General features: G+C 42.5%; 1 protein-coding gene across 5 annotated transcripts in view; it reads left to right on the forward strand.

Moving 5' to 3' along the window:
* The window catches only part of adam11 (ADAM metallopeptidase domain 11), a 105,401-nt gene that overhangs the window by 43,960 nt on the left and 34,647 nt on the right, over positions 1–26,794 (forward strand). For all 5 annotated transcript variants that reach the window (XM_062957978.1, XM_016994520.2, XM_016994519.2 and 2 more), the window contains exons 7-16: positions 6,125–6,191; positions 10,153–10,220; positions 10,698–10,772; positions 13,149–13,220; positions 15,802–15,968; positions 18,671–18,755; positions 19,721–19,811; positions 21,373–21,424; positions 23,763–23,862; positions 26,107–26,178. In XM_062957978.1, coding sequence (XP_062814048.1) covers positions 6,125–6,191; positions 10,153–10,220; positions 10,698–10,772; positions 13,149–13,220; positions 15,802–15,968; positions 18,671–18,755; positions 19,721–19,811; positions 21,373–21,424; positions 23,763–23,862; positions 26,107–26,178 — 849 coding nt within the window. The remainder of the gene's footprint in view (positions 1–6,124; positions 6,192–10,152; positions 10,221–10,697; positions 10,773–13,148; positions 13,221–15,801; positions 15,969–18,670; positions 18,756–19,720; positions 19,812–21,372; positions 21,425–23,762; positions 23,863–26,106; positions 26,179–26,794) is intronic.

Raw genomic sequence — 26,794 nt, forward strand, 5'->3', positions numbered from 1 at the left:
ATAAATACAGTAATTACTATATAGCATTACTGTGTACTGAACTACTTTTTCTGACAAATTTGTTGTCTAACATGATGTTTTGGTGCTTAATTTGTAAAATCATAACTTAATTTGATGTTTAATAGGGTTATCCTTAATTCCTCATTATCCAACATATTCGCTTATCCAACGTTCTGCCGGCCCGTTTATGTTGGATAAGTGAGACTCTACTGTACTGTATTTACAAATTTACCACTAAAATATCACAATGAATTTAAAACACTGACTACAAAAACATTGATTATGAAAAGGCAGACTGCGTTGGATAATCCAGAACATTGTATAAGCGAATGTTGGATAAGTGAGATTCTTCTTTAATATGAAATAATTACTGGGATAGAATAATGCAGAACAATATAATCTCTAAAACCAGGACAGTAAATAAACAGGGGAATTCCACACAGGAAAGAATCAGGGCCAGCTAACACCTCCCAACAAAGTATTCCCATCATCAAAGTCTGGAAAATCCTCTGTTTTCTCAGGGCCACCGACAGTAGAAGCACATAAAATATCGCAAACAACACCACTCTGAAAACAAGGGAATTCCAGACAGGAAACAATCAGGGCCAGCTAACACCTCCCAACAAAGTATTCCCATCATCAAAGTCTGGAAAATCCTCTGTTTTCTCAGGGCCACAGACAGTAGAAGCACATAAAATATCGCAAACAACACCACTCTGAAAACAAGGGAATTCCAGACAGGAAACAATCAGGCCCAGCTAACACCTCCCAACAAAAAATTCACCCAGGGAGGAAACAGCCAGGCTTTAAAGCTGCAAGGCCATTACATCCTAATCATTTTTCCTAATTGCAGTATTCATACTTGCCTCCAACAAACAAAAAAAAACAATCAGAAATATTGTATATTCACAACCTTTAGGAAATAATATCCCCTGATGGCGCAGCGTGTTAAAGCGCTGAGCTGCTGAACTTCTGGACCGAAAGGCCACAGGTTTGAATTGGGGGAGCGGAGAGAGCCCCCACTGTTAGCCCCAGCTTCTGCCAACCCAGAAGTTCGAAAACATGCAAATGTGAGTGCATCAATAGGTACTGCTCCGGCGGGAAGGTAACGCTGCTCCATGTAGTCATCCCACATGACCTTGGAGGAGTCTACGGACAACGCCGGCTCTTCGGATTTGAAATGGAGATGAGCACCAACCTCCAGAGTAAGACACGACTGGACAATCTCTGGGGAAAACCTTTACCCTTGACCTTAACTACCACCAATTCCTCAATACTTTATTTCCCATACCACCAGACTTCGCCACAGCAACGCGCGGCCGGGCACAGCTAGTAGTAATATATATATCTGTGGAATATCCCAGGTCTACATAGGGACCACCAAACACAACGCTCAGACATGAATCAAATACATAAAAGGCACTGCAGACTAATTCAACCATAGAAGTCAGCTATAGTGGAGCGCTTGATGAACCAACCTGGACACAATATTATTTGAGAACACAGAAATGCTGGACCACTCTGACAACCATCATGTCATACGACACAGAGAAACCATTGAAATCCACAAGCATGTGGACAATTTCAGCAGAAAGGAGGAAACCATGAAAATGAATAAAATCTGGTTACCAGTATTAAAAAAACCCAGAATCAAGACAGTAAATAAGGAAAACCACTCACTAACAGGGGAACTCCAGAAAGCAAACAATCAAGTGGCAGGTATCACCTCCCAGACAGAGGATGCTTTCAGGCTACCTCTATGCAGATACCTTGACTGATTGACTTTGCAGCTTAATGGCTACTCAATGCTATTCAAGCTTGCTAATTGCAGCATTCACACTTGCTTCAAACAGACAAGGGTTCTTTCTCCCACCCTGGATATTTCACAGATATATATGCATTTGGTGGTCCCTATGTAGACTTGGGATATTCCACACACACACACACACACACACACACACACACACACACATTCCACTTGCCTCATTTCCAACAGACTCTGCACAAACTTCCGAGGATACTTGCCATAGATGCAGGAGTAACGCCAGGAGAGAATGCTACTGGAACACGTCCCTACAGCCCACAAAACTGGGGTCCCCGGTGCCGCAGTGGATTAAACCCTTGTGCCAGCAGGACTGATGACTTGAAGGTTGGGTTGCTGACCTGAAGATTGCCAGTTTGAATCCAACCTGGGAGAGCGTGGATGAGCTCCCTCTGTCAGCTCCAGCTCCATGCGGGGACATGAGAGAAGCCTCCCACAAGGATGGTAAAAACATCAAAACATCTGGGCATCCTCTGGGCAAAGTCCTTGCAGATGGCCAATTCTCTCACACCAGAAGTGACTTGTAGTTTCTCAAGTTGCTCCTGATACAAAAAAATAAAATAAAAAGCCCGAAAATAAAAATAAAATAAATAAAATAAAAAGCCAGTGATTCTGCCCATGAAAGCGTTTGACAACAGATCAATACATTCTTTCTTAGTTTATTGTCATGTGGTGACCAAATCCCTGGAATTCTTTCTATGAAGCCTCTTACTTTCCTGGCATTTTAAAACTGAGGTAAGGCATTAATGACCGCAGGGATAGAATATTCACACTGCCCGTTTGCTTCAAACAGTTTTTTGTTCCATCCTTCTCATTTAATGTGCATGCATATTGTTCAATTTACCATTTCAGTGCATGCAAATGGTTTTGTTTGCTTCAAAATGTGCTGTATTTCTACTCTCCGAGGCAACATTACGTTGCAGACTTTTTCAATCCTACAGAGGGAAATTAGGGCCTGCATTATAAAGTGTTTCAATATTTGGGTGGAGGTTTAACGGCTTAACACACACAACGTAAACCTCTCCCCAAAGGAACAGAAGGCCTCCCAGAGCCATGAAATTGGGTGCAGTGGGTTCTTACCTGATGCTCAGGAATCTTATACAGATGCCCCCCCCCCCCTTCCGCCCAATTCAGCCTGGTATATTTCCATCCACCTCTTTGCATCCTTTAAGGAGTTTCCCAGGGTGCCTCCTTTTATCCCTGTTGCCATGACAGCAAATGGAAGGAGATTCCAATTGCGTCTTTTCCCTCTCCTCCTTGGAGAGCCCTCAGCCTCCACTCTCGCCCCTCATTTATTCCAACATATGTATATTAATTTCACACATTTCCCTCCAACTCAGTGTGTCATTTAAAGCCTGGTATGGATAGACCGGGGGGAGAGGGGACGACGACTGCAGGGAAGCGGAATTTGGCAGAATAATGTACAGGCTATACATTTGGAGCTTGGGGGAAAAAACCCTCAAAGTAATATATAATTGAACTGGGGCTTCCCATTGGGGTCTGGAATTCATTTCCAGCTCCAGAACATTTCGTGTTATAACATATGAATCAGCAACGGAGGCAAGAGAGCTCCTCTGAGTTGGAGCAGGTTGTTTTTTCCTGCAGCGCTGCCAAATAACTCCAGAAATCTCAAGCAGACATGAATGGTATCGAATGTGCATGGATCTTACTCACCTGCAAGAGACTTCAGTGGCTATTCAAGAATGACTGCTGACTTGGTTGGTTTGAAAAGGAAATTAGACAAAGTTGTGAAGGATAGGCCTATCGGTAGCTAATAGTCTTAATGTCTATGCAGTAGGACTTTTGCAGAGGTTAGGGATGCAGGACTACTGCAAAAGTGGGAAAATGCATATTAGATACATATTTCTTTATCGTGTCATAAGTGAATTTAGAATATAGTTATAATATATCAAAAAAGCCACAAAGTTAAAAACTTGGCATTATACTAAATTTCCTTTGACTAGAAGCTGGCCACTTGGAGTGCGTCTGGTGTTGCTGTAAGAAGCTCCTCCATAGTGCAAGTGGCAGGGCTCAGACTGCATTGTAGTAAGTGGTCTGTGGTTCTCCACACTTGCACATTGCCTACTCCACTTTGTAGCCCCACTTCTTAAAGTTAGCTCTGCATCTCGTGGTGCCAGGTCAGTCTGTTCAGCGCCTTCCAAGTTGCCCAGTCTTCTGTGTCCCCTGGAGAAAGTTTCTCATCCGGTATCAGCCACTGATTGAGGTTCCAGGTTGTAGCCTGCCACTTTTGAACTCTTGCTTGCTGAGGTGTTCCTGCGAGTATCTCTGTAGATCTTAGGAAGTTATTTCTTGATTTAAGGCATTGGCATGTTGGCTGATATCCAAACAGACGATGGGCCGGAGATGTCAATGCTTTGGTTTCATTACAGGCTTCTACTTCCCGTCGGATGCCAGGTGGTGCAATACCAGCTAAACAGTAATAACAGTAGTGTAGAGCGTAGACATCTTGTGATTAAGTGGCATGTCTCATTAAGAGCCATATCCACTGTTTTAACGTGGTGAGATGCATTTCCAGCAGCAGCAGAGTAGCAAAGTGCAAGGGCAGATGTCGTCACTGTATCTGGTTGTGATCCCCAGGTGGTGCCAGTCAGCTTTCATATGATATTGTTTCTGCCAACCACTTTTTGCTTGATATTCAAGCAGCCCTTCTTGTAAGTCAGAGCATGGTCCAGAGTAACTCCCAAGTATTTTGGTGTGCTGCAACGCTCCAGTGGGATTCCTTCCCAGGTAATCCTCAGAGCTCGAGATGCTTATCTGTTCTTAAGGTGAAAAGCACAGGTCTGCATTTTAGATGGATTAGGGATCAGCTGGTTTCCCCTGTAACAGACAGTAAGAGCACCTACAGCTTCAGAGAATTTTTGTTCAACCATTTGATGTTTAGAAGGTCCTAGGATCAATCCCTGCCATCAAAAACTAAAGGCATCTGCTGTTAGATAATGAAGATGTCTTCTTCTAAGGCTGGTGCTACACTGCGATATAATCCAGTTTCTGAATCCAAATTATTTTCTTTGAACTGGATTATATGAGTCTACACTGACATATAATCCAATTCAAAGCAGATAATCTGGATTTAGAAAATGGATTATATGGTAGTGTAGATGGGGCCTTAATCTCTGGAGAACTATTTCTGAACTGGGATAGTAAGTTTCCTGTCTTCCTTTAGGGGTAGGGTCCATTCATACTACACAATATAGCACTATGATTTCACTTTTATTGCTATGATCCATCCTATGGAATCCTGGGTTTGTAGTTTGGCAGGGCGGGAACTAGACTTCTCTAGCAGAAAATTCTAAATACCCCTCTCTGAACTGCATATCCCAGGATTCCATAGAATAGCATTTAAGGCAGAATTATAGCACTGTGCTTGCATAGTAGGGATGAACCCCGTTGATGGTTCCAAGAGCGTTAAAATTGTTATGGAATGCAAATGGTAAGGGGGTAACATGTGTTTCTGTCAGATGAAAAATAGAGCTAGATTTGAAAGATGGGGTTGCAGAAATGGGAGACCAGTGAAGGATGGAGAGAAAAGGGTGGGTGATTGAAATATGGGGCCTCAGATAGGTTTTTTTTTTAGTATAGGGAAGCAAGAAGTGGAATAAGAGAGTCAGGGATTAGGCTGCAGACCTGCAGTTGTACACAATGTGTGTGTCTGTTGTCCAATGGAGAAAAGAGGAAAGGCTACTTGAGGTAGTCCAACGACAAGAGACAGAGAAAAAAGGGCTAATCGGGACTGACTGGGTATAATTTTCAAAGTCTTAAAGTCATCTGAATTAGTCATAATATAGGATTAGTCATAGTGTAGATTCTGCCACCCCTCCAAGCACTGAACAGCTCTTTGAAGGTCTGAAGATGATCCATACCCATAGGATTATTATACAACTAGGAATTCACATTTGCTTGGGATTTCAGCCGCATGGAGAAATCTTGCTATAACTTATCTCAATGTTGGGTTCATTCTGTCCTTATTGAGTATCTGAAACTTCAGATACTTTTCTCAGTGTTGGGTTCATTCTGTCCTTATTGAGTATCTGAAACTTCAATAAAAACAACTGTCAGAGTGATATGAACTGTGCCCTCTTGAGATGATGGAATATAGAATATGTACTTCTGGTTGCTATTCCTTCATTGCAAACAAACTAGATGTAAGAAAACCATGTTTAATGTGTCATAAAATGCTAAACATATTTGTATCGTATTTAAGGGTTTACTTATGTACTTTTTTCTTTTTTAAAAGGATGCATACTCGAGCACCTTCTAATTCCTTTCTCTTGCCTTCATTAGGGGCCACTCCCTCACCAAATCTACCAGACACCTGTGCCTCGCACTGCCCAGAACTGCACAGAACCAGGTAAATATGACTTATTTTCTTTTTTTTAAAACTTACCAGTGCATCACACTTACAGTCCCATCCCCCACCCCCAATTTTACGGGCAGCTACTGTAAATTTATTGGGAGTCATGGTGTCTTCAGATGACTTCCGAGCAGAACTACAGAGCAATGATGAAACTAGACAGATCTGTAATCATGGGGAGAAATAATGAATTTAGCCAAAATAGTGCTAAGGACTTGTTATTTTGACTCAAAATAACATGTGATGGGATCCATGATAGTCCCCGCTCTGTTTTGGAGCTTGCCATGGTGAAGAGGGGCGTTCTGATGGACAGTCCTTAGCAGTGAGCTTGAATCCAGCCTGGGGAGAGCGCGGATGAGCTCCCTCCATCAGCTCCAGCTCTGTACCGGGACATGAGAGAAGCCTCCCACAAGGATGGTAAAAACATCAAAACATCCAGGCATCCCCTGGGCAACGTCCTTGCAGAGGGCCAATTCTCTCACACCAGAAGTGACTTGCAGTTTCTCAAGTTGCTCCTGATCCAAAAAAAAAAAAAAAAGCGGCAAGCTGGCACCTTTTTTTACATAGTGCATGACTACTTCCCTTCACAAATTTCTTTTTTTAAGTCATTAGATGACATATATCACATAATAGAGGCATTGTAGAAGAGGGAACAGGCAGTTTTCCTTCGATGGTTTGTTCCAATTATAATTTTGTACTTCGCTGAGAGCTGTCATCCCTGTTTATAGAAATGCATGATTACTCCTTCCTGTGGAAAGAAGTGGTTTAAAACGGCATCCCTGTCTCAAGAGTCTTATGGGTTTAGACACAGAACAATTGGATCCGATGGAAAGCAATGGTGTAAAACAGCACCCTCTAATAGGTTTAGACTCAGAACAATTGGATCTGATGGAAAGCAATGGTTTAAAGCAGCAACCCTGTCTCAAGAGTACGAGTTTAGATAGAGAACAACTGAATCCGATGGAAAGCAATGGTTTAAAACAGCTCCCCTGTCTCAAGGTTCCAATGGGTTTAGATGCAGAACTATTGCATCCCATGGAAAGGGATTCTGGCAGATTTGAATGAAGAAAAAAGCTCCAAAGGAGACTTATTGCCTGCGTGATGAGGAAGATGGTGGGCACCTTCGAGGAAGCACTAAAAATCTGATGAGAGTTGAACGCATGAAAATGAGCGAGGAGGTACAATCAGCTCCTGATTCCTCTCTTTATTCAACTCAACTCTCAATATTGCTGTCTGATAAGGTCCTTGGTTATTTATGCTGTGGAGAAAATGGACCAACTTTTTACCTCTGTATGTTTGTGTGGATTACCTCCAGTTCTTCTTTCTAACTCCCAAATGTTTTCAGGAGGACGAAAAAAGTTTACATTTCTTTTTGCAAACATGGTAGAAATGCACCTCCCACACCCCAGTAAAGGTCAAATAAGGACATTTTGAATTTTCGTTCTCTAAATTAAAGTGACTGAAAGTAAGACAGCACTACATGTGCAATGGTTATGCATGGAGCTCTAATAAGAAAAGGAGCTTTGCTTTAATTAAAGCTAAAGTTAAATCTCGTACAGTTATCGTGGTTGTCAAACGTGCTTGATGACGGTGTCCTAGCCCCTGAGTCTACATCCGCCAAGGGCAAAAGGTCTCACTCCTTCGCCCTCCTTGATTTCTAATTTCTAAGAAAAACACGGTTCGCCAGAGAGAAGCTGCAATGATCCAGATGGCCGTTGAATAGCCAAGATGCTCTTTCCCTTCGAGCAGTAGGTCAGCCAATCTGGAATGTGTTGGAGAGCACAGGTGCAGCCTGGAACTGCAATCTGGAGTTTAAAAACTGCTTCGGGGTCAGACTTTTCATACGTTCTATTCCTTGGGACAGTTACAGTCAAATTGTACTTATGTAGGTACAGTGATTTACTAATGTGTCTTTCTTCTCCCTTTTGTTCTAATTATCAACTGAGTCTTTCCTAACAATCTGTTTCTCAGCTTTAGAGTTCTGTTGGCAGCTGTTTGACAGTGATTAGACACAAATAGAAAGAAAGGAAAAGGAATGAAAGGAAAGGAAGACATTCAGTCATCTTTTTTAGATTTGTGTTGTTGAAGGCTTTCATGGCCAGAATCACTGGGTTGCTGTGAGTTTTCCGGGCTGTATGGCCATGTTCTAGAAGCATTCTCTCCTGACGTTTTGCCCACATCCATGGCAGGCATCCTCAGAGGTTGTGAAGTCTGTTGGAAACTAGGCAAGTGATATTTATATATCTGTGGATTGTCCCGGGTGGCAGAAAAAACTCTTGTCTGTTTGAGGCAAGTGTGAATGTTGCAATTGGCCAGCTTGATTAGCATTGAATAGCCATGCAGCTTCAAAGCCTGGCTGCTGCCTCCCTGGGGGAATCCTTGGTTGGGAGGTGTTAGCTGGCCCTGATTATATCCTGTCTGGAATTCCCCTGCTGTTTGAGTGTTGCTCTTTATTTACTGTCCTGATTCTAGAGTTCTTTTAATATTTTGTTCATTTTCATGGTTTCTTCCTTTCTGTTGAAATTGTCCTTGTGCTTGTGACTTTCATTGCCTTCTCTGTGTAGTCTGACATGGTGGTTGTTAGAGTGGTCTAGCATTTCCGTGTTCTCAAATAATAATCTGTCCTGGTTGGTTCATCAAGTGCTCTGCTATGGCTGACTCCTCTGGTTGAATTAGTCTCCTGCAGTGGTGAGAGGATCCCTCTTAACTTGCTCTATGAGAGACATCGGAAGAGCTGCAAGACCAAGAACAAGCCACGAAAGCGAAGACAAAGATCCACCCAGAAGAAAAGTGTTCTTATCATACATCAAGGGGACCACTGATTGCATAGGGAAGCTGATGAAGAAACACAACCTACAAACTATCTACAGACCCACTAAGAAAATCCAACAAATGTTACGTTCAGCGAAGGACAAGAGGGATCCTCTCGCCTCTGCAGGAGTCTACCATATTCAGTGCAGCTGTGGACAAGTCTACACAGGGACCACCAAATGCAGCATAGCCCAAACACGAATCAAGGAACATGAAAAGCACTTCAGACTAACTCATCCAGAGAAGTCAGCCATAGCAGAGCACTTGATGAACCAATCTGGACACAGCATATTATTTGAGAACACAGAAATGCTGGACCACTCTGATAACTACTGTGTCAGAGAAGCCATTGAAATCCACAAGCATGTGGACAATTTAAACAGAAAGAAGGAAACCATGAAAATGAATAAAATCTGACTACCAGTGTTAAAGAACTCTATAATCAGGACAGTGAATAAAGAGCAATACTCAAAAAGCAGGGGAATTCTAAACAGGAAACAATCAGGACTAGCTAACACCTCCCAACAAAGGATTCCCCCAGGCAGGAAGCAGCCAGGCTTTGAAGCTGCAAGGCTATACAATGCTAATCAAGCTGGCCAATTGCAACATTCACACTTGCCTCACTCAAACAATAGTTCCTTTTCCCACCCTGGACATTACACAGATATATAAATCTCACTTGCCTACTTTCCAACAGACCTCACAATTTCTGAGGATGCCTGCCATAGATGTAGAAGAAACATCAGGAGAGAATACTTCTGGAACATGGCCATACAGTCCGAAAAACTCACAGCAACCCACTTTTTTAGATTGCTCAATAATCTCATTTGGCACCTTAACAGTGAAGTTTCTAATTTGGATCATAGGCTGGATCTACATTGCCATTTAATTCAGTCTGGAACAGCATTATATGGTCCGTGTAGTAGATCCATGTAATGCAATTTAACTGCATTGAACTACATGATACAGTTATATGTTTATTATTGCAGTCATCAATGCCAGTATTAGATTCAGAAAAAAAACCCAACTGATTTATTAGGCTGGTCAGAGCTCTAGGAATATGTTTCTCATGAATTCATTGCTCCCCACTCACCCCATAGGCATGCACTCCACTTGATATCTGATATGTACTACCTTTTCTCTGCAGGGTGTTTATTTGCTGCATTAAACAACTACATTCCTACTGGGCTCCCCAAACTGCGGCGTCGGAGGCAGGTACGAATGTTGATCATTCACTCAGTAGGATCTAAATAGGTTCATGGATAGAAGGAGCGAGAGTCTTAATATTGTATCTCAGTAGCAAAGGATATATTTTTGTATTTTTATGATTCTGGGTTAAATTTTGGAGAGTTTCATAGTCTGGATCTGGACAGAAGAGAATGCTTCTTGTAGATTAGACAGTGCAAAATGAAATAAATGAGCAAATAAAATAGTTGTTTGCCTGTCAATATATTTTAAAAAGAACGAAGAGTAAAAAGGTGTTTTCCTGAAATGTATAACGGCATATATCTATCTCGCTCTCTGTCTGTCTGTCTAATATTCCACTGATATCCAGTTTTCTCCAGTGGAGTGTTAAGGAATTATGGACAAGGAATATACAACCTGTTTCTGTGGAGGGCTGTTGTAGGGGTGAGAAAGAGAAGGTTTTAAAAGTGCCAAGTTGTAGCCTTGTCCTCTTTCTCCCTTCCCCAGGTTCACCGAGGTCATCGGACCGTCCACAGCGAGACCAAATTCATTGAACTCATCATAGTCAATGACCACCAGCTGGTAAGTAATGGCTATCGAATGTTTACATGTTGGGCAGAAATAGAAAGTTGGTTGAAAATCCCTTACAGTTTCTACACTGTGATCAAAGCAGATAATCCACATTATCTGCTTTGGAGTGGATTATATGAGTCTACACTGCCATATAATCCAATTTATAGCAGATAATCTGGATTTTATATGGCAGTGTAGAAGGGGCCGGAGTCACCATAGATGCAGATACAGTCAGTGTTTGTCCCACTCTTTCAATTTCACACCAAATCTAATTTCCCAACTCTTTTTTAAAATGGCCAATTTATTCTCTGTTAGCCTATCCAATACTACTGACAATTCAAAGTGAATTGCTTATTACTTGAGCTTTCTGAATCAATGCAGAGCAAAATGTAACTCTGATCAAAGTGAGACCTATATACAAACAGCATCATATGTGATGTTCTAGCTAACAGACCCCTGCCCACTTTCCTCCGTAGTCCCAAATATTGTAGTGGTGTATATGTACCAAACCTTTAGGTCAGTGCAATGAGGCAATAATAGGAAACCTACTCCGCTGACCGGAGCCAACATGGTGTCCTGAGTTAGTTTAAATAGCTGATTTCAAAGTAGATATAACTGATTTTAATGATTGTATATATTTATAATTATTTTATGTCCTGGCATGGAGTGTTTGCCGTATATATGTTGTGCTCTGCCCTGAGACCCCTTCAGGGTGAGAAGGGCGGAATATAAATGTTTTAAATAAATAAACACTAAATAAGCATGTATGCACTGAAATTTGTATCTGTGTTGTGCTGAACTGTGCAGCTAACTCTGAATATTCCTCATACAGCTGTGAAGGTTGTATATCCCGAATTAGGTCAAACCAGAATTCAGTTCACGACATTGGCTTCTTTACAAACTAATTAAAATGAGACTTAGAGTATCCATGTAGCTCAATCAAGTCTGAATGCTATACAAGTTGTCAGTTAAGAGGCTAGACAGATGTAGCACACAAAGAGAAGTCACAGCTGTTTTTTCACTGACATCATGAACTTGGCTTTGCCATTTGCATTAGAAGCACGCTGCCAGCAAGTCAAATGCTGGCTTCATGAACTGTTTCCCACTTCAAACAGATTTGAGTACCTTTGTGATTCTTTTTTTGCAGCAGGCATGAATTTACCTTTTGGCATTTTTTTAAAAAAGAATCCAAAATGCATGTGTTTTACTATATAAAAATAATTTTCAGCCATTCTTAATAAACATTACAAAATCGATCAGAGGATGTTGGTTGGAATGTGTTTACTCAAGAATAGTAACCAATAGAAGTGTGCAACGTGGCACATTTCTTGGGTTCAAAATCAGAAGCAGTAATGCTTTTGCTGTGCCAGTTTTAGTTCTTGGCTAAGAAAGGTTTCAGTCTGAACAGTTTAAGGAAAACAGATTATTGGTCTGTTGCAGCAAAACAACTCACAAAGTCTTTTGACATCTGAAAGCCAAGCATGTTTTATTTGGACTAAGCTTTCACAGATAGCAGGTCACTTGCATCTAATAAAATGGGCTGCAGTCCACAACAACTTATGCCAAATAAAACTTACTAGACTTCAAATTGCCACAAGGCTCTCCAAGTGCTTTGGGACCCTATAACACAAGGCTAGAAAACTATAATTACAGCAGGATAATACTATCATGGGCTGGAACTTGTAACATTATATTTGTGTCTTTCCTGATATTTATTTATTATTTACTTATTTCCAATATTTATATCCCGCCCTTCTCACCCAAAGGGACTAAGGGCAGCTTACACCACTGGCACAATTAGGTGCCTATACAAAATCAATCAACAATTCATAAAATCAGTTAAAAACTATTAAATACAGTATAAAATTACAGTATATAAATTTTAAAAATATGTATATTACTTTGCATTTAAATTGTTAGTGGAGCACATCTTTTCATTGATGGGAAAAAAAACATTAGTTGGTCTCAACATTGCTGCTTTCTAATAATAATAATAATTATTATTATTTATATTCTGGCCTTCTCCCCAAGGGGAGTCCCCATTGGGGAGATGGTGGCGGGGTATAAATAAAGTTTTATTATTATATTATTATTATTTAGAGCAGATTACAGCATATCAACAGACATAGGCAAACATTCAAAAGTAAAAGTAACAATGTGACTTCTTTTATAACTTGGGGGGGGGGGGAATTATATCCCCCTTCCTCTCCTTGCTTCCGGGACTGCTGTCCCAAATGTGGGGAAGCAGGGGGTCAGTCATGCCATGGGCTGGTTTGAGTACAAGTGCTTTAAGGCAAGAATGAGAATGCCCTCTCTGAAGAAAAGTAGAGTATATATTCAATACAGTAAACGAACAAACTCCATATTGTGCCTCATTTCTTTCAGTTTGAACAGCTGCGCCGTTCTGTTGTCCTTACCAGCAACTTTGCAAAGTCAGTGGTGAATCTTGCGGATGTGGTGAGTAAAGGTTACATTGGTACTCTTTCTAAAATGGGACACTGTGCCCTCCCTCCAGAAGCTGGGATTTGCAGAGGTAGAGCATTACCTGTTACCTGGAAGGAGGTTTCAAGTGCATGTGGGACCTTTCCAACTATTATTGGACTAGTCAGACTGTTTGGTATTTGTGACAGTTTTCTATGTATTCTTTCCTCACTCTGTTCCTTCCACTTTCCCAACTGTTTACAATCACACTGGGTCCTTTGTAGCATCTGGGATTTGGTCCCAGGATGCCTAGTAGATATCAAAATCAGTGAATGTTCATGTCGTATTATATACAATGGTGTCCTTTATATAAAATGGCAAGATCAAGTTTTGCTTTTGTGATTGAAAAAAAATTCAAGGCATGGATGGTTGAAGGCATTGATGGATACAGAACCAGTGAATATGGAGGGCCAATTGTATATTTTTAACTGAACCACAATTCATCTCTGTTTTACTATCCTTTAAAAATATTTATTTATTTTGACATATATAACTGACTACACATTCTTTACACATATATATTTATAGCTAAAAATAAAACTGAAACAAGTTACATGGCACTGCACTAAACTAATAGTCTAGACTGCCTCATTCATGTGGTTTAGTGGTGGAGGAGCCCTGAGAACATGTAAAATCTGTGAATATTTCTTAGACCTTTTTGAGGGCAGTAGGAGGGCATGGAGAGGAAACAGTGTGGCCACCATTACTCTGATCCCCAGGGACTTTGCTTGCCCTATTTGCCTCTTTAAGCACCCTCCCAGCCCTGTTTCCTCCTTTTCCCCCTGCACCTGAATGTTGAAAGGAGTAGAAGGAAGTGCCTTTCTGACCTTTTCATTCCTTCCAAAGGCAGAAGCTTATAGCTAGCAGGCAGGTAGAATAATAGAATCATAGAGTTGGAAGAGACCTCGTGGGCCATCCAGTCCAACACCTGCCAAGAAGCAGTAAATTGCTAGCCGGAAGATTGGTTCCACAGCAATGTTTAAAGCTTTTTCCTGAAAGTCAGGAGGGAGGGGGCTGAACTAATTTCACTAGGGAGGGAGTTCTACAGCTGAGAGGCCACCACTGAGAAGGCCCTGTCTCTTGCCCCCACCAACTATGCCTGTGAAGGCAGTGGGACCAAGAGCAGGGCTTCCCTAGAGTATCTTAACCTCCTAGCTGGCTCATAGAGGGAAATAGATTCAGACAGATAAGCTGGGCAGGAACCATTTAGGGCTTTATAGGCCAAAACCAGCACTTTGAATTGTGCTCAGTAGCAGATGGAGGGCATCTAAAATGATCAAAGGTCTGGAGAACAAGCCCTATGAGGAGAGGCTTAATGAACTGGGCATGTTTAGCCTGCAATAGAGAAGGCTAAGAGGAGACATGATAGCCATGTACAAATACAGTGGCTTCTAACTACAGGAGAGGAGATTCCACCTGGACATCAGGAAGAACTTCCTGACTGTGAGGGCTGTTCGGCAGTGGAATTCTCTCCCCCAGACTGTGGTGGAGGCTCCTTCTTTGGAGGCTTTTAAACAGAGGCTGGATGGCCATCTGTCGGGGGTGCTTTGAATGCGATTTCCTGCTTCTTGGCAGGGGGTTGGACTGGATGGCCCATGAGGTCTCTTCCAACTCTACTATTCTATGATTCTATGATTCTAGATTGGCAGTCAGTGGAGCTGACGTAATAAGGGAGTTGTATGCTCCTTGTACTCCGCTCTGGTGAGAAATCTGGCTGCTGCCCGTTGGACTACTTGCAGCTTCCGAACAGTCTTCAAAGGCAGCCCCATGTAGAGCATGTTACACTAATCTGTTTGTGATGTAACAAGAGCGTGGACCACTGTGGCCAGGTCTGACTTCCCAAGGTACAAGCACAACTGTCACACAAGTTTTAATTGTGCAAAAGCTCTTCTGGCCACCACCGAAACCTGGGGTTCCAGGCTCAGCGATGAATCCAGGAGAACTCCCAAGCTGGTTGTAGTAGCTAGCAGAGGAGGTTGGGCAGAGACCCCAATTTGCCTGTACCCATTGTCCCAGACGCCATCCCAGGCATTTCCCTGCTGTATCTCACGCCCACGGTTGAGAGGGAGAGAAGCAGGTGGAGACCAAGGCAGCAGCTTGGTGGCAGCTAGCAGAGGAGGCACGGAAGAGGTCTTTCCAACTGTCGCTCTGGCCAAGTGCCCTCAAAAGCCCACAGAGCATCTGCCTCTGGCGGTGGTTGGCAGTGGCCATGCCGATTGCTGATGCTCCCACCACCTAAAGCCCAAAGCTGTTGTGTGAATTTGCAGGCGGCAACGTTGGGCTTTGAAGGGGTGGTGGCAAACCCACAAAAAAACAAATCTACAAATATGAAACCTGCGAATGTGGAGCACTAACTATACAATACATTGCTAGAGCACAATAATAACAGCCCAAGTGAAGGCTAATTATCTAAAGCACAAAAGAATTTTGCTCGCCCACAAACGGCAATGAGAAGAACCAAGTTAGTTAAAAAAGTATTATTCTACTCTTCAAGATTTAAATAGGCACACTTGCTAAAATTGCAATAAACCATCACCCTGTTTCTTTCTGATGCCAGATCTATAAGGAACAGCTGAACACACGTATTGTCCTCGTCGCCATGGAGACATGGGCCTCCGGGGACAAGATCCAGGTAGACGAAGATTCCCTGGAGACTTTGAGCGAGTTCATGAAGTATCGTCAGGATGGCCTTCCGGAGCACAGCGATGCCGTACACCTCTTCTCGTGAGTTACAAATGGGACCTTGGACACTTTTATCCTAGAAACACAGTTTCTAAGTTTCCATTTAATCTCTGATAAGATTTATTTATCATATCAGAAGTGAACTGAGGGTACAGTTGTAATGTATTTAAAAGCACAAAATTAAAAAGTTGGCATTATACTAAATGTCCTTTGACCAGTAGCTGGCCACTTGGAGTGCCTCTGGTGTTGCTGTAAGAAGGTTTTCCATTCTGCATGTGGCAGGGCTCAGACTGCATTGTAGGAGGTGGTCTGTGGTTTGCTCTTTTCCACATTCTCATGTCTTGGACTCCACTTTGTGGCCCCTTTTCTTAAAATTAGCTCTGCATCTCATGGTGCCAAAGCACAGTTTGTTCAGCGCCTTCAACACTACTCAGTCTTCTGTGTGCCCAATTGGGAGTCTCTCATTTGGTATCAGCCATGGATTGAGGTTCCGGGTTTTAACCTGCCACTTTTGGACTATTGCTTGCTTAGGTGTTCCTGCGAGTGTATCTGTAGATCTTAGAAAACTATTTATTGATTTAAGGTGTTGGCGTGCTGGCTGATATCCGAACAGGGGGTAGGCCAAAGATATCACTGCCTTGGTCCTTTCATTGCTGACTACTACTTTCCGGCGGCTGTCAGGTGGTGCAATACTGGCTCAACAGTATAATTTCTCCAGTGGTGTTGGGCGAAGACATCCTGTGATAATGTGCCATGTCTCATTAAGAGCCACATCCACTGTTTTAATGTGGTGAGATGTTTTCCACACTGGGCATGCGTACTCAGCAGCAGAGTAGCAAAGCACAAGGGCAGATGTCTTCACTGTATCTGGTTGTGATCCCCAGATTGTGCTAGTCAGCTTATGTATGATATTGTTTCTAGCACCCACTTTTTGCTTGATATTCAAGCAGTGCTTCTTGTAGGTCCAGGGTAACTCCCAGGTATTTTGGTGTACTGCAGTGCTCCAGTGGGATTGCTTCCCAGGTAATCCTTGGAGCTCGAGATGCTTATTTGTTCTTAAGATGAAAAGCACATGTCTGCATTTTAGATGGATTAGGGATCAGCTGGTTTTCCCTGTAATATGCAATAAGAACACCTAAAGCTTTGGAGACCTTCTGTTCAACCTTTTTAAAGCTCCCTGCTTGGGCAGTGATGGCATGACCGTCAACATAGATTAAAAACTCTGTCCCTTCTGGCAGTGTTATTTATTATTATTATTATTAAACTTTATTTGTACCCCGCTAGCATCTCCCGAAGGACTCGATGCAGCTTACAAAGGCCAAGGCCTCAACACACAATATAACAATACAAAACAAAAAGCAAATTAAAAACAATTAAACAGTGGCTGATCATTTGTGTAAATGTTAAGCATTGATGGAGCAAGCACGCTACTCTGAGGCAGGCTGTTCTTCTGTTTTTGCCTTTTTCTTCCTTGGCCCTGGAATTCAACAAAAAAGCTCCTGTTATGTAGCAGATTTCCTATCAAGCGGGTGAAGGGTAGTCTTTTGTGATATTATAATTCATCATCTGTTATCATTATTGTTATTATTGTTATTATTATTATTATTATTATCAGATATCATCTAATAAGATGATAGGGAGACATTAAGAGGTGCCTAGAGCTGATCTCTGCATCATTTAAAGCTTGGCATGTTGATTTCTGCATGTTATGTTGCTGTAAAGCAGAGGTATGCATCCAATTTTCTATACTTGGGACTCTCCAGAGGTCATCTGGGCTGCCAAAAGTGCTGAAAACAAAGCTAGGCAACAGTGATGTCACTAGGGTTGGTGTCTTCCAATGCGGTAACTCATGGTGCCATCACATTGACGTCCTCCTGTACAAGACCATACCATGATATTCTAGTTGAAATACTGAAAAATTGAGAAAATCAGTCACTATTTTAAAAGAGCAGCAATGAAAACAACAGAATGCAGTTTTAGTGCGTGCAGATGAAATCACGTGAGTCAAAGCACCATCGTAATTGAACTATGACAAGTCTGACTTGAGTTAATGTGCATTAGAAAGATCCAAAAGTAAATCAGTATAGAGTGTTATTTACCCTTGTAGGTATACTGATATAGTGCATGTAAACTGGGCTTGGGAAAAATGCCTTTTGTGGTTATATCGAATCACAGGGATATTTTTTTAGAACACTGAAACACTGCACAATTTTTAAATAGATAACATTATGTAACAAAAATCGAAAAAGTTTCTGTTCCTGATTTGGAAGTGTTATTTCCTGTTTCATTGGGGAGCACTAACTTTGAAAGTAGTTGTTATACTCCAGAATCTTCATTTTTGTATGTTGAAGACTCTGTGAAATATTAATTGAAAAACTATAGCAAAATGTACTGTGGGATGCCCCAGAAAAACAAGTTTTTGCAGTTTAATAAACCTTTTCCATGTTTTTATGATAGAACCAATTAGGAAATGACATTTATAACCCAGGAACAAAAATCATGTTACATAGTGAAATCATTTTGGTGTCACCCACCCAATGGTGTCCAGTGACACCACTGTTTTGACAATAAAAATAAACCAAAAGTGGCCAGACGTTCACTATCGGTTTCAGATATTTTTAAATGTTCAAATATGCAAGGAGCAACTGTATCTATTTAAAAATAAATGCCAACTGTGTAGGACAAAGTCATCTCCCCTTTCCTTCCCCTGTTCAGTCAACGGTTCTTCTCTTTACTCTTTTCAGAGGCCATACTTTCCGAAGCAGCCGCAGTGGTACGGCTTACATTGGAGGGATCTGCTCTGTTGCCCGAGGAGGTGGGGTAAATGAGGTGAGTCGCGCATGATAGCTGGGCCTGGGCTTCCCGGGAGCTGAAGGTCATCACTGCATGCTCTTCCTCCTGTCCCAGCCCCAGTTGCCCAAAGGCTGCAAGTTCCCTTGCCCTTTCTCACTTTCTAGCCAATGTTTGTGGAAGCTATTCCTGAGTGCATAAGTGATGCCACCACTCTATTCAAAAGTTCTCATTTCTGTGATAATACAGTACAGTATGACCTCTGTACCAATGGGACTGGTATCCATGGTTTCACCTACCCACAAAATAGGTCCTGTCTAAGAATTTTTTGGTTGTCCACATTATTCGTTGGTATGCTTCCCCCAGAAGATAGTATAGCATCTCATTGGAGGACCTAGGAAATTCCTCTCTTGGAAATTTCTAGGTCCTGCAAGTGGTTCTCAACCTGGGGTCCCCAGGATTTCAACTCACAGAAATCCTAACAGCTGGTAAACTGGCTGGGATTTCTGGGAGTTGTAGACCAAAAACATCTGGGGACCCCAGGTTGAAGACCACTGTTCTACGCTAACTTTGTGGAAGCCATTTGTTTCCATAAGGTTTTCTATTATCCACCATTTTCTGTTTCCATGATAAGTTCATGAGGGATCATACTGTAATGCATGGTATTTTCCCCCTTCATTGCATTTATTCACATTAATTTATTGTGATTCTTCTCCTCTTCCATCCCTTTCGCACCAGATTTTACATTGAAAGGTCCTTGGGGCAGAAGCTGATCTTGTTTGTTTACATTAGTCTGCAAAGGCCATATATCTTAATAGATAATAACCTCACGTAGGAAGACCATTTGTAAAGTACTGGTCTCTACAAGGTTGTGAGTCTGTTACCAGATGACTCCAAAACTTCAAGATGAGTTCCTGCCCAAAATAACATAGCATGCTAGACTATGCCACTTCACTCCCTCCCTCCTCCCCAATAACGTGATTTCCTCCTCCTCCTTCCCAAAGTATGGCAACGTGGGAGCGATGGCAGTAACATTAGCACAGACCCTGGGTCAAAACATTGGTATGATGTGGAACAAGCACCGAGCCTCTGCAGGTAAGCAACTGGGAACTGGGACTAGTCAAGTAGCTTTCCTCTTTTCCTGGTGACAAGAGAGGAACCCACGAGTAGCAGATTAAACACTGGAGGGTAGTTTAGGCAGGATGATAAGTAGCCTAAATCAACCATTTGGTCCAACATGGTCTTTGTGGCCCTCAATAACCTTTTTATTCAATTTAAGTCATAGGCTGTCTCCTTTTTGAAGAGCCGAGTCTTCAAGGAGTAGTTTGCATGGGACAATTGTGTGTTTTAGCTTTGAGGACCTCATCCCACGAGCGAGGAGAAACTGGGGAAAAGCAGGGAAAATTGTGGGGAACCATCTTACTTTGCTTCCTATCCTTGAAGTCCTTGAGACAGAGACTGATCTTGTTTGTTTACATTACTCTGCAAAGGCCATATAACTCAATGAGGATATATAGATAATAAACTTGCTTAGGAAGACTTAGCCATCCCATGTTCTTTCCTTGTCTTTCCTTGTCTTTCGATGCTTATAAACACATTCTGGGATCCGTTTCCATGCGCTGTGGAAATGGAGTTCCACAGAGTCTCATCGGAAGTGCCTCCATGGGACTCGGTTTCTGAAGCACATGGAAACAGAGCTCTAACTGCGTGGGATGAGGTCCTGAGTCAGCTCCTCCTGGGCTTTGGATGAGCAGAAACTAGCAATGAATATGTGGCTATTGAGAAAAGGCGACTGTTCCTTGGGAGTTTCTGACTCAGAAAGTGTTCAGATTGAGCGGTGAAGAGAGACTAAAACAGGTCAGGAGTGTAGTTACAGGGTGGCAAAATGAGGGCATTTCCCTCCCAGATGAATTTTTTCTTTAGCCCTCAAGTTCTTAGCATTGTAGAGATTGAGATATTGAAAATTGTTCCTAGTGAGAGCTTGGCTTGTGTTATGTTATTATTCTCTTAGTCCAGGCATGGGCAAACTTTGGCCCTCCAGATGTTTTGGACCTCAACTCCCACAATTCCTAACAGCTACTGGCTTCATAGAATCATAGAATCATAGAGTTGGAAGAGACCTCACGGGCCATCCAGTCCAACCCCCTGCAAGAAGCAGGAAAATCTCATTCAAAGCACCCCCGACAGATGGCCATCCAGCCTCTGCTTAAAAGCCTCCAAAGAAGGAGCCTCCACCACAGTTCTGGGAGTTGGAGTCCAAAACACCTGGAGGGCTGAAGTTATCCCATGCCTGCCTTAGTAACTTTGCCTCCTTGGATGCCTCAGTAGTATCTTGAAATGCACACAAATTAGCTTGCCCTATGTAAAAATGCATAGCACTTTGTATACTTTATACAAAGACAAACGGGGCACAGGCTGAATGGCTAGAAGAAAAGGACTACAAGCAGATATTCGGGGAGATGCCAAGCCTTCTTGTTTCTAAAGCTTACAGACTAGAAATATGGAGGACAGAACAGGTGGCAGTTTGAATAACTCACAGATGTTGAAGTGTAACCACAGAAGAAGGGACATATGAAATATGCCCCCCACATCCGGGTGCCATAACAAGGCATTTCCACTCCCCCCCCCCCCCCCTTGTTGCTCCATTTTTCTGCAGGGGATTGTCGCTGTCCTGACTCCTGGCTGGGCTGCATTATGGAGGACACTGGGTGAGTGTTGGGAGGAGGTGAGCATCACAAAAGAGCAAAGCTGATGAAACAGCGCACAACTCCTGTCAGACACATTGGACCGCAAGCCCCAGAATGGAGGATTCTGGGAGTTGCAGCCCAACACATTTGAAGGGAGTGAGATTGGGAAAGGCTAGATTAGTTCTTCATCCAGACGTAAAGAACAGATTCTTGAAGTCCTACTGTTCTTAAAAAAAAACCAGTGTTAAATTTCCACGTGCATTAAAACACCACTGTTGCAGTAGTTTTGTTTATTGCAGCACTTTAATATGTGTTTCTTCTTCCCTTGGAATCAAGTGTAAATACCTTTAATAATGAGCTAAAATAGGGGATTTGGCCAGGTGTGTAGAGGAGTGAGAAAATATGCATCTGCTCAAATTGTTTCTCCTTTACTATTCCTCATAATATTGGAGCCTAGATATCTTTCATTGCATCTAGTCACCTATCACCTATCAGATAGGTCAGTGATTCCCAAAGTGGGCGCTACCGCCCCTGGTGGGCACTCAAGCGATCCAGGGGGCGGTGATGGCACCTATTAGGAGACGGGGGCGGGACCAGGGGTGGGGCGGGGCCTCTTCCCAAGTACCGGAGATAGGGCTGAGAATCTATACCTCTCCTGAGGCGCCTGTTAGGACACAGAGGGCGGAGCTAGGGAAGGAGGCGGGGCCTCCTTCCAAGAGCCCAAGACAGGGCTGAGCCTCTATACCTCTCCTGAGAGCCTTTTAGGACTAAAGGGCGGGGCCAGAGGCAAGGGCGGGGCCTCTTCCTAAGAGCCCAAGACAGGGCTGAGCCTCTATACCTCTCCTGAGAGCCTTTTAGGACTAAAGGGCGGGGCCAGAGGTAAGGGCGGGGCCTCCTTCCAAGAGCCCAAGACAGGGCTGAGCCTCTATACCTCTCCTGAGAGCCTTTTAGGACTAAAGGGCGGGGCCAGAGGCAAGGGCGGGGCCTCTTCCTAAGAGCCCAAGACAGGGCTGAGCCTCTATACCTCTCCTGAGAGCCTTTTAGGACTAAAGGGCGGGGCCAGAGGCAAGGGCGGGGCCTCCTTCCAAGAGCCCAAGACAGGGCTGAGCCTCTATACCTCTCCTGAGAGCCTTTTAGGACTAAAGGGCGGGGCCAGAGGCAAGGGCGGGGCCTCTTCCCAAGAGCCCAACCAGGGCTGAGCCTCTATACCTCTCATGAGAGCCTTTTAGGACTAAAGGGCGGTGCCAGAGGCAAGGGCGGGGCCTCTTCCCAAGAGCCCAAGACAGGGCTGAGCCTCTATACCTTTCCTGAGAGCCTTTTAGGACTAAAGGGCAGGGCCAGAGGTAAGGGCGGGGCCTCTTCCCAAGAGCACAAGACAGGGCTGAGCCTCTGTATACCTCCTCTGAGGCGCTTGTTAAAACACGGGGGAAGGGTATAGAGGTTCAGCCCCATCAGGCACTTGGGAAGAGGCCCCACCCCCTCCTCTAGCCCCACCCCCCTCCTCTAGCCCTGCCCCCTGTGTCCTGGCAGGCGAGCTCAGCCCTGCCTCAGAGCTCATAACTCCGCCCATCCCAGTCCTGGCTGCCCATTTGTGGCCCCACCCACCTCCCCTCCCAGCCCTGCATCTTAGACTAGGGGAGAGGCTCAGCCCCGCCCCCTTGAGCAGGAGCCACGCCCACCCCTTAAGCCACAAACCCCTTTCCAGGGGGTGCTGAATCATATTTTTTCTGGAAAGGGGACGGTAGGCCAAATAAGTTTGAGAACCACTGAGATAGGTAAATGAGGCACTCAAAGCCCCTCATTATAGGCTACCTTGGCTTGGACAGATTATTGTTGTTGTTATTATTGTTACTGTTATTGCTATTATTTTATTTCTTACCCGCCTCTCCTCATGGCTTCAAGTGGGCCACAACATTGCCAAACACACACACGCATTAAAACACATTTCTATAAAATACATATTAAAATATACAGAGCAAAGGCTGGATCTACACTGCCACATAAAATCCAGATTATCTGCTTTGAACTGGATTATATAGCAGTGTCGACCCATATAATCACATTCAAAGCAGATAATCTGAATTATATGGTAGTGTAGAAAGGGTCACAGTTGAACAGCCTTGCCTTAAAGATAAAGAAATAAATTATACACTTATATAACCCATTTGGGGTTAGAACATATTCAGGTTGTGCGTTTTGACCCACAAATGGAAAATAAATACCATCTTACCATTTATGAATGAGGTATGCTTCCAATCCCTGGCTCCTTGAAATTCTTCTTCCTTCCTGCAAAAGCGATTGCTCTTGGACATTTTCTGTCTTTTAAATCTTCCTTCATGTTCGCTTTCCTGGCCCACAGTTACTACCTGCCACGTAAATTCTCGCGGTGCAGCATTGACGAATACAATAGGTTCCTGGCTGAAGGTGGTGGGAGCTGTCTCTTTAACAAGCCCTTGAAGGTAAATAATAATAATAATAATAATTTAATAATTTAGTCTTAATAATAAGGACTTTAGGGAGGGTACTGCATTTGATTTAATTGTACTGCCTTTCACTGCTTTTTAGTATTTTAATTTTCTGTTTAAAAATTTAATACTATTTTAATATAGACATTTGATATGTTTTAGCTACCTTGTATTCATTTTACTTTGTAAGTCGCCTTGACTCCCAGTTTTAAGGGAAGGTATAGGTACAAATAAAGATGATACTCATGCATCATTTATGTAAGTCGGATTTACATCCATATACATTTCATTTGCAAACATGGATGCTGGGCTTGACACAGTTCTAGAGTCTCCTGTAGGAGTATTTGTGAGTTGTTGTTATCATCATCATTATCATCTTCATCATCATCACCATCATTATTATTATTAGCCTTATTATTATTATTATTTGCTATCACTATACATTGTGTTTTTGAACTAGTTCCCTGCCCTCAGTCTTTGTTACTGTTGCTATGTGTTGTGAACATGGTGGCTCAGGTCTCACCTTCCCAACTACAGAGCTAGAAGGAAATTTTTTAGGTTACAATGTCCCCCAATTGTTGTCTTTTCCCTCTCTCGAAGTCTGTAGGCACATTTGTGAATACACGTTTAAGTATAGTGCAAGATCCCTTTGGAGAAGTGGTTAAAACATTTTATCCTGTTGTTGTTGTTGTTGTTGTTGTTGTTGTTGTAGCAGTAGTAGTAGTTGTTGTCACTGTTGTCATCATCGTCGTCGTCATCATCATCATCATCATCATCATCATTATTATTTGCTATCACTATACATTGTGTTTTTCAACTAGTTCCCTGCCCTCAGTCTTTGTTACTGTTGTTATGTGTTGTGAACATGGTGGCGCAGGTCTCATCTTCCCAACTACAAAGCTAGAGGGAAAAGTTTTAGATTACAATTTTCCTCAATTTTTATCTTTTGCCTCTCTTAAGAGCCTGAAAGTGTGTGACTTATCCAAGGTCGCTCAATGCATTTCAGTGGCCAAGTGAGAATTCAAATCCTGGTCCCATAAGCCATAGTCCAATGCTCAAACCACACCTGAGATACAACACAAAAGAAAAGGCCACACACACCGTTCTTCATGGTAGAATTCCAAGACATAGCCACGGATCAGTATGTTAAGGCATCTTGTTACACCTTAGGGTAGCATAAGCTTTCACAGACTTAAGCCTACTTCATCAGATGCATGGAGAGAGGTGCTTAGGAACAAACTTTTATAGCTATGAATGAGCAAGTGGTATGTTTAGTGGCAATGCAAACCTATGGTTATGGTGGCGAGGTGTGGTTCAATATTAACAGTGGCCTTTGGAGGGGAAAACAGAAGGAAATATGCTATCTAAAGTCTCTGTGATAGATAACCATATCAATGATGGAGATCGGAATATTGGAATATAAAGTGAGGCTGGCTGGGAACCAGAATGGAAATGCAATAAACTGACCAAGAGAGCCCTCACGAGGTTGAGGTGTTGACTAATGTTTAAATGTTTAAATATTTTGCCAGGAAGCCATTGTCTCTGTTCAACCCAAAGTCCTTCATTCTGTGAATGGAATCACATCCATTTTGACCCTCAAGAAAAGCATCTCATGGTTGTGTAAATCTCGGGAGTAGCATCCTCAGCAGCCTCTTGAGATTGTGATGCAGTTGAGGAAATCTGCAAAGCAGTCATGTTTACATAACATCCTAAATTCTTAAGATAAGAGAGAGCCCTAGAAATCTTCCCAGGGTCACTTTTGGATTTATTGGCTTAAATGATGGTTGTAAATTCTTGAGCTCTCACATGAAGCATCATGTTATTCCAAAGGCAACAACATCTGAAAATATGATGATATGAGATATGTCAGTTCTGCTTTCCTTCACTTTTATCATGCTGAATAAACATTTCTGAATGTTAGTTAATTTTTGGAAAATTATCCCAAAGCAAAAATTGCCCTATTTGCATCTACCAGATTTAATTGGTTCAGGTGTTCCCAGTATGGAAAGGATTATGTTGTGCCCATATTAAAAATTATGTTATATAAATTATATAAATGTTAATAAATTTGTTATCAGTTGTGAAAGGCACTGTCACCTTCCTAAAATTCCTATCCCAGAATGAACTCATGGAGATTTGACATTTTTCTAGCCCAGCATGAGTTAGATGTGAAAGTAGAATATAAAGTAGTGTGTACCTCTCTGATCTCAACTCTCTGATCATTCACTCTTTGCGCAGCTCCTTGACCCGCCTGAATGTGGCAATGGCTTTGTGGAGGCAGGTGAAGAATGTGACTGTGGATCCTTAGCGGTAAGCAACAAGTGGGGCAGAACTAGGCATGTAGCTATGAGACATAGAGTCCACCACACACACAGCCTTTATTGGCATACAACAACAAAATCACAACACGGGCATATGCAACAAGAGGAAGTCACAGATAAAAAGGAAAGCATAATTAAGAGTTGCAACAGCCTCACAAAAGAATGCATCACAGTTGTTCAGGAGACAAGGAATTTTATGATGCTCTTGCCATTGAGAACACTATGATAAAAATGGAATTCCTGTATTTCATCATTCATCATGTAGGGCAGGCAAACAAACAAAGAATGCTGAAGTTTTTCAACAGAGACCAAAGCCTCTTCTACACTGCCATATAATCCAGTTCAAAGCAGATAATATTTTTTTTTCTTAATCATAATTTTGTATGGCAGTCTATAAGGGGCCCCAGTCACAAGAACAAACCCTTTTGGAACATTCCACATTTTTATATCTTCCATCCAAATGAGCTGGTGGCAACATATTACATCTTGTAGTTGCCAAAGCTCTCCTCTGGGTGAGATAAATCAAAATGTGAAGATATGCTTCCTTGACTCAACACTTGTATGGAATTAATGATGTGGTAGGGGAACAAGTTGTCTTTGCTGCG

This window comes from Anolis carolinensis, chromosome 6 (assembly GCF_035594765.1).
Source record: "Anolis carolinensis isolate JA03-04 chromosome 6, rAnoCar3.1.pri, whole genome shotgun sequence".
In the NCBI taxonomy this organism is placed as follows: Eukaryota; Metazoa; Chordata; class Lepidosauria; order Squamata; family Dactyloidae; genus Anolis; species Anolis carolinensis.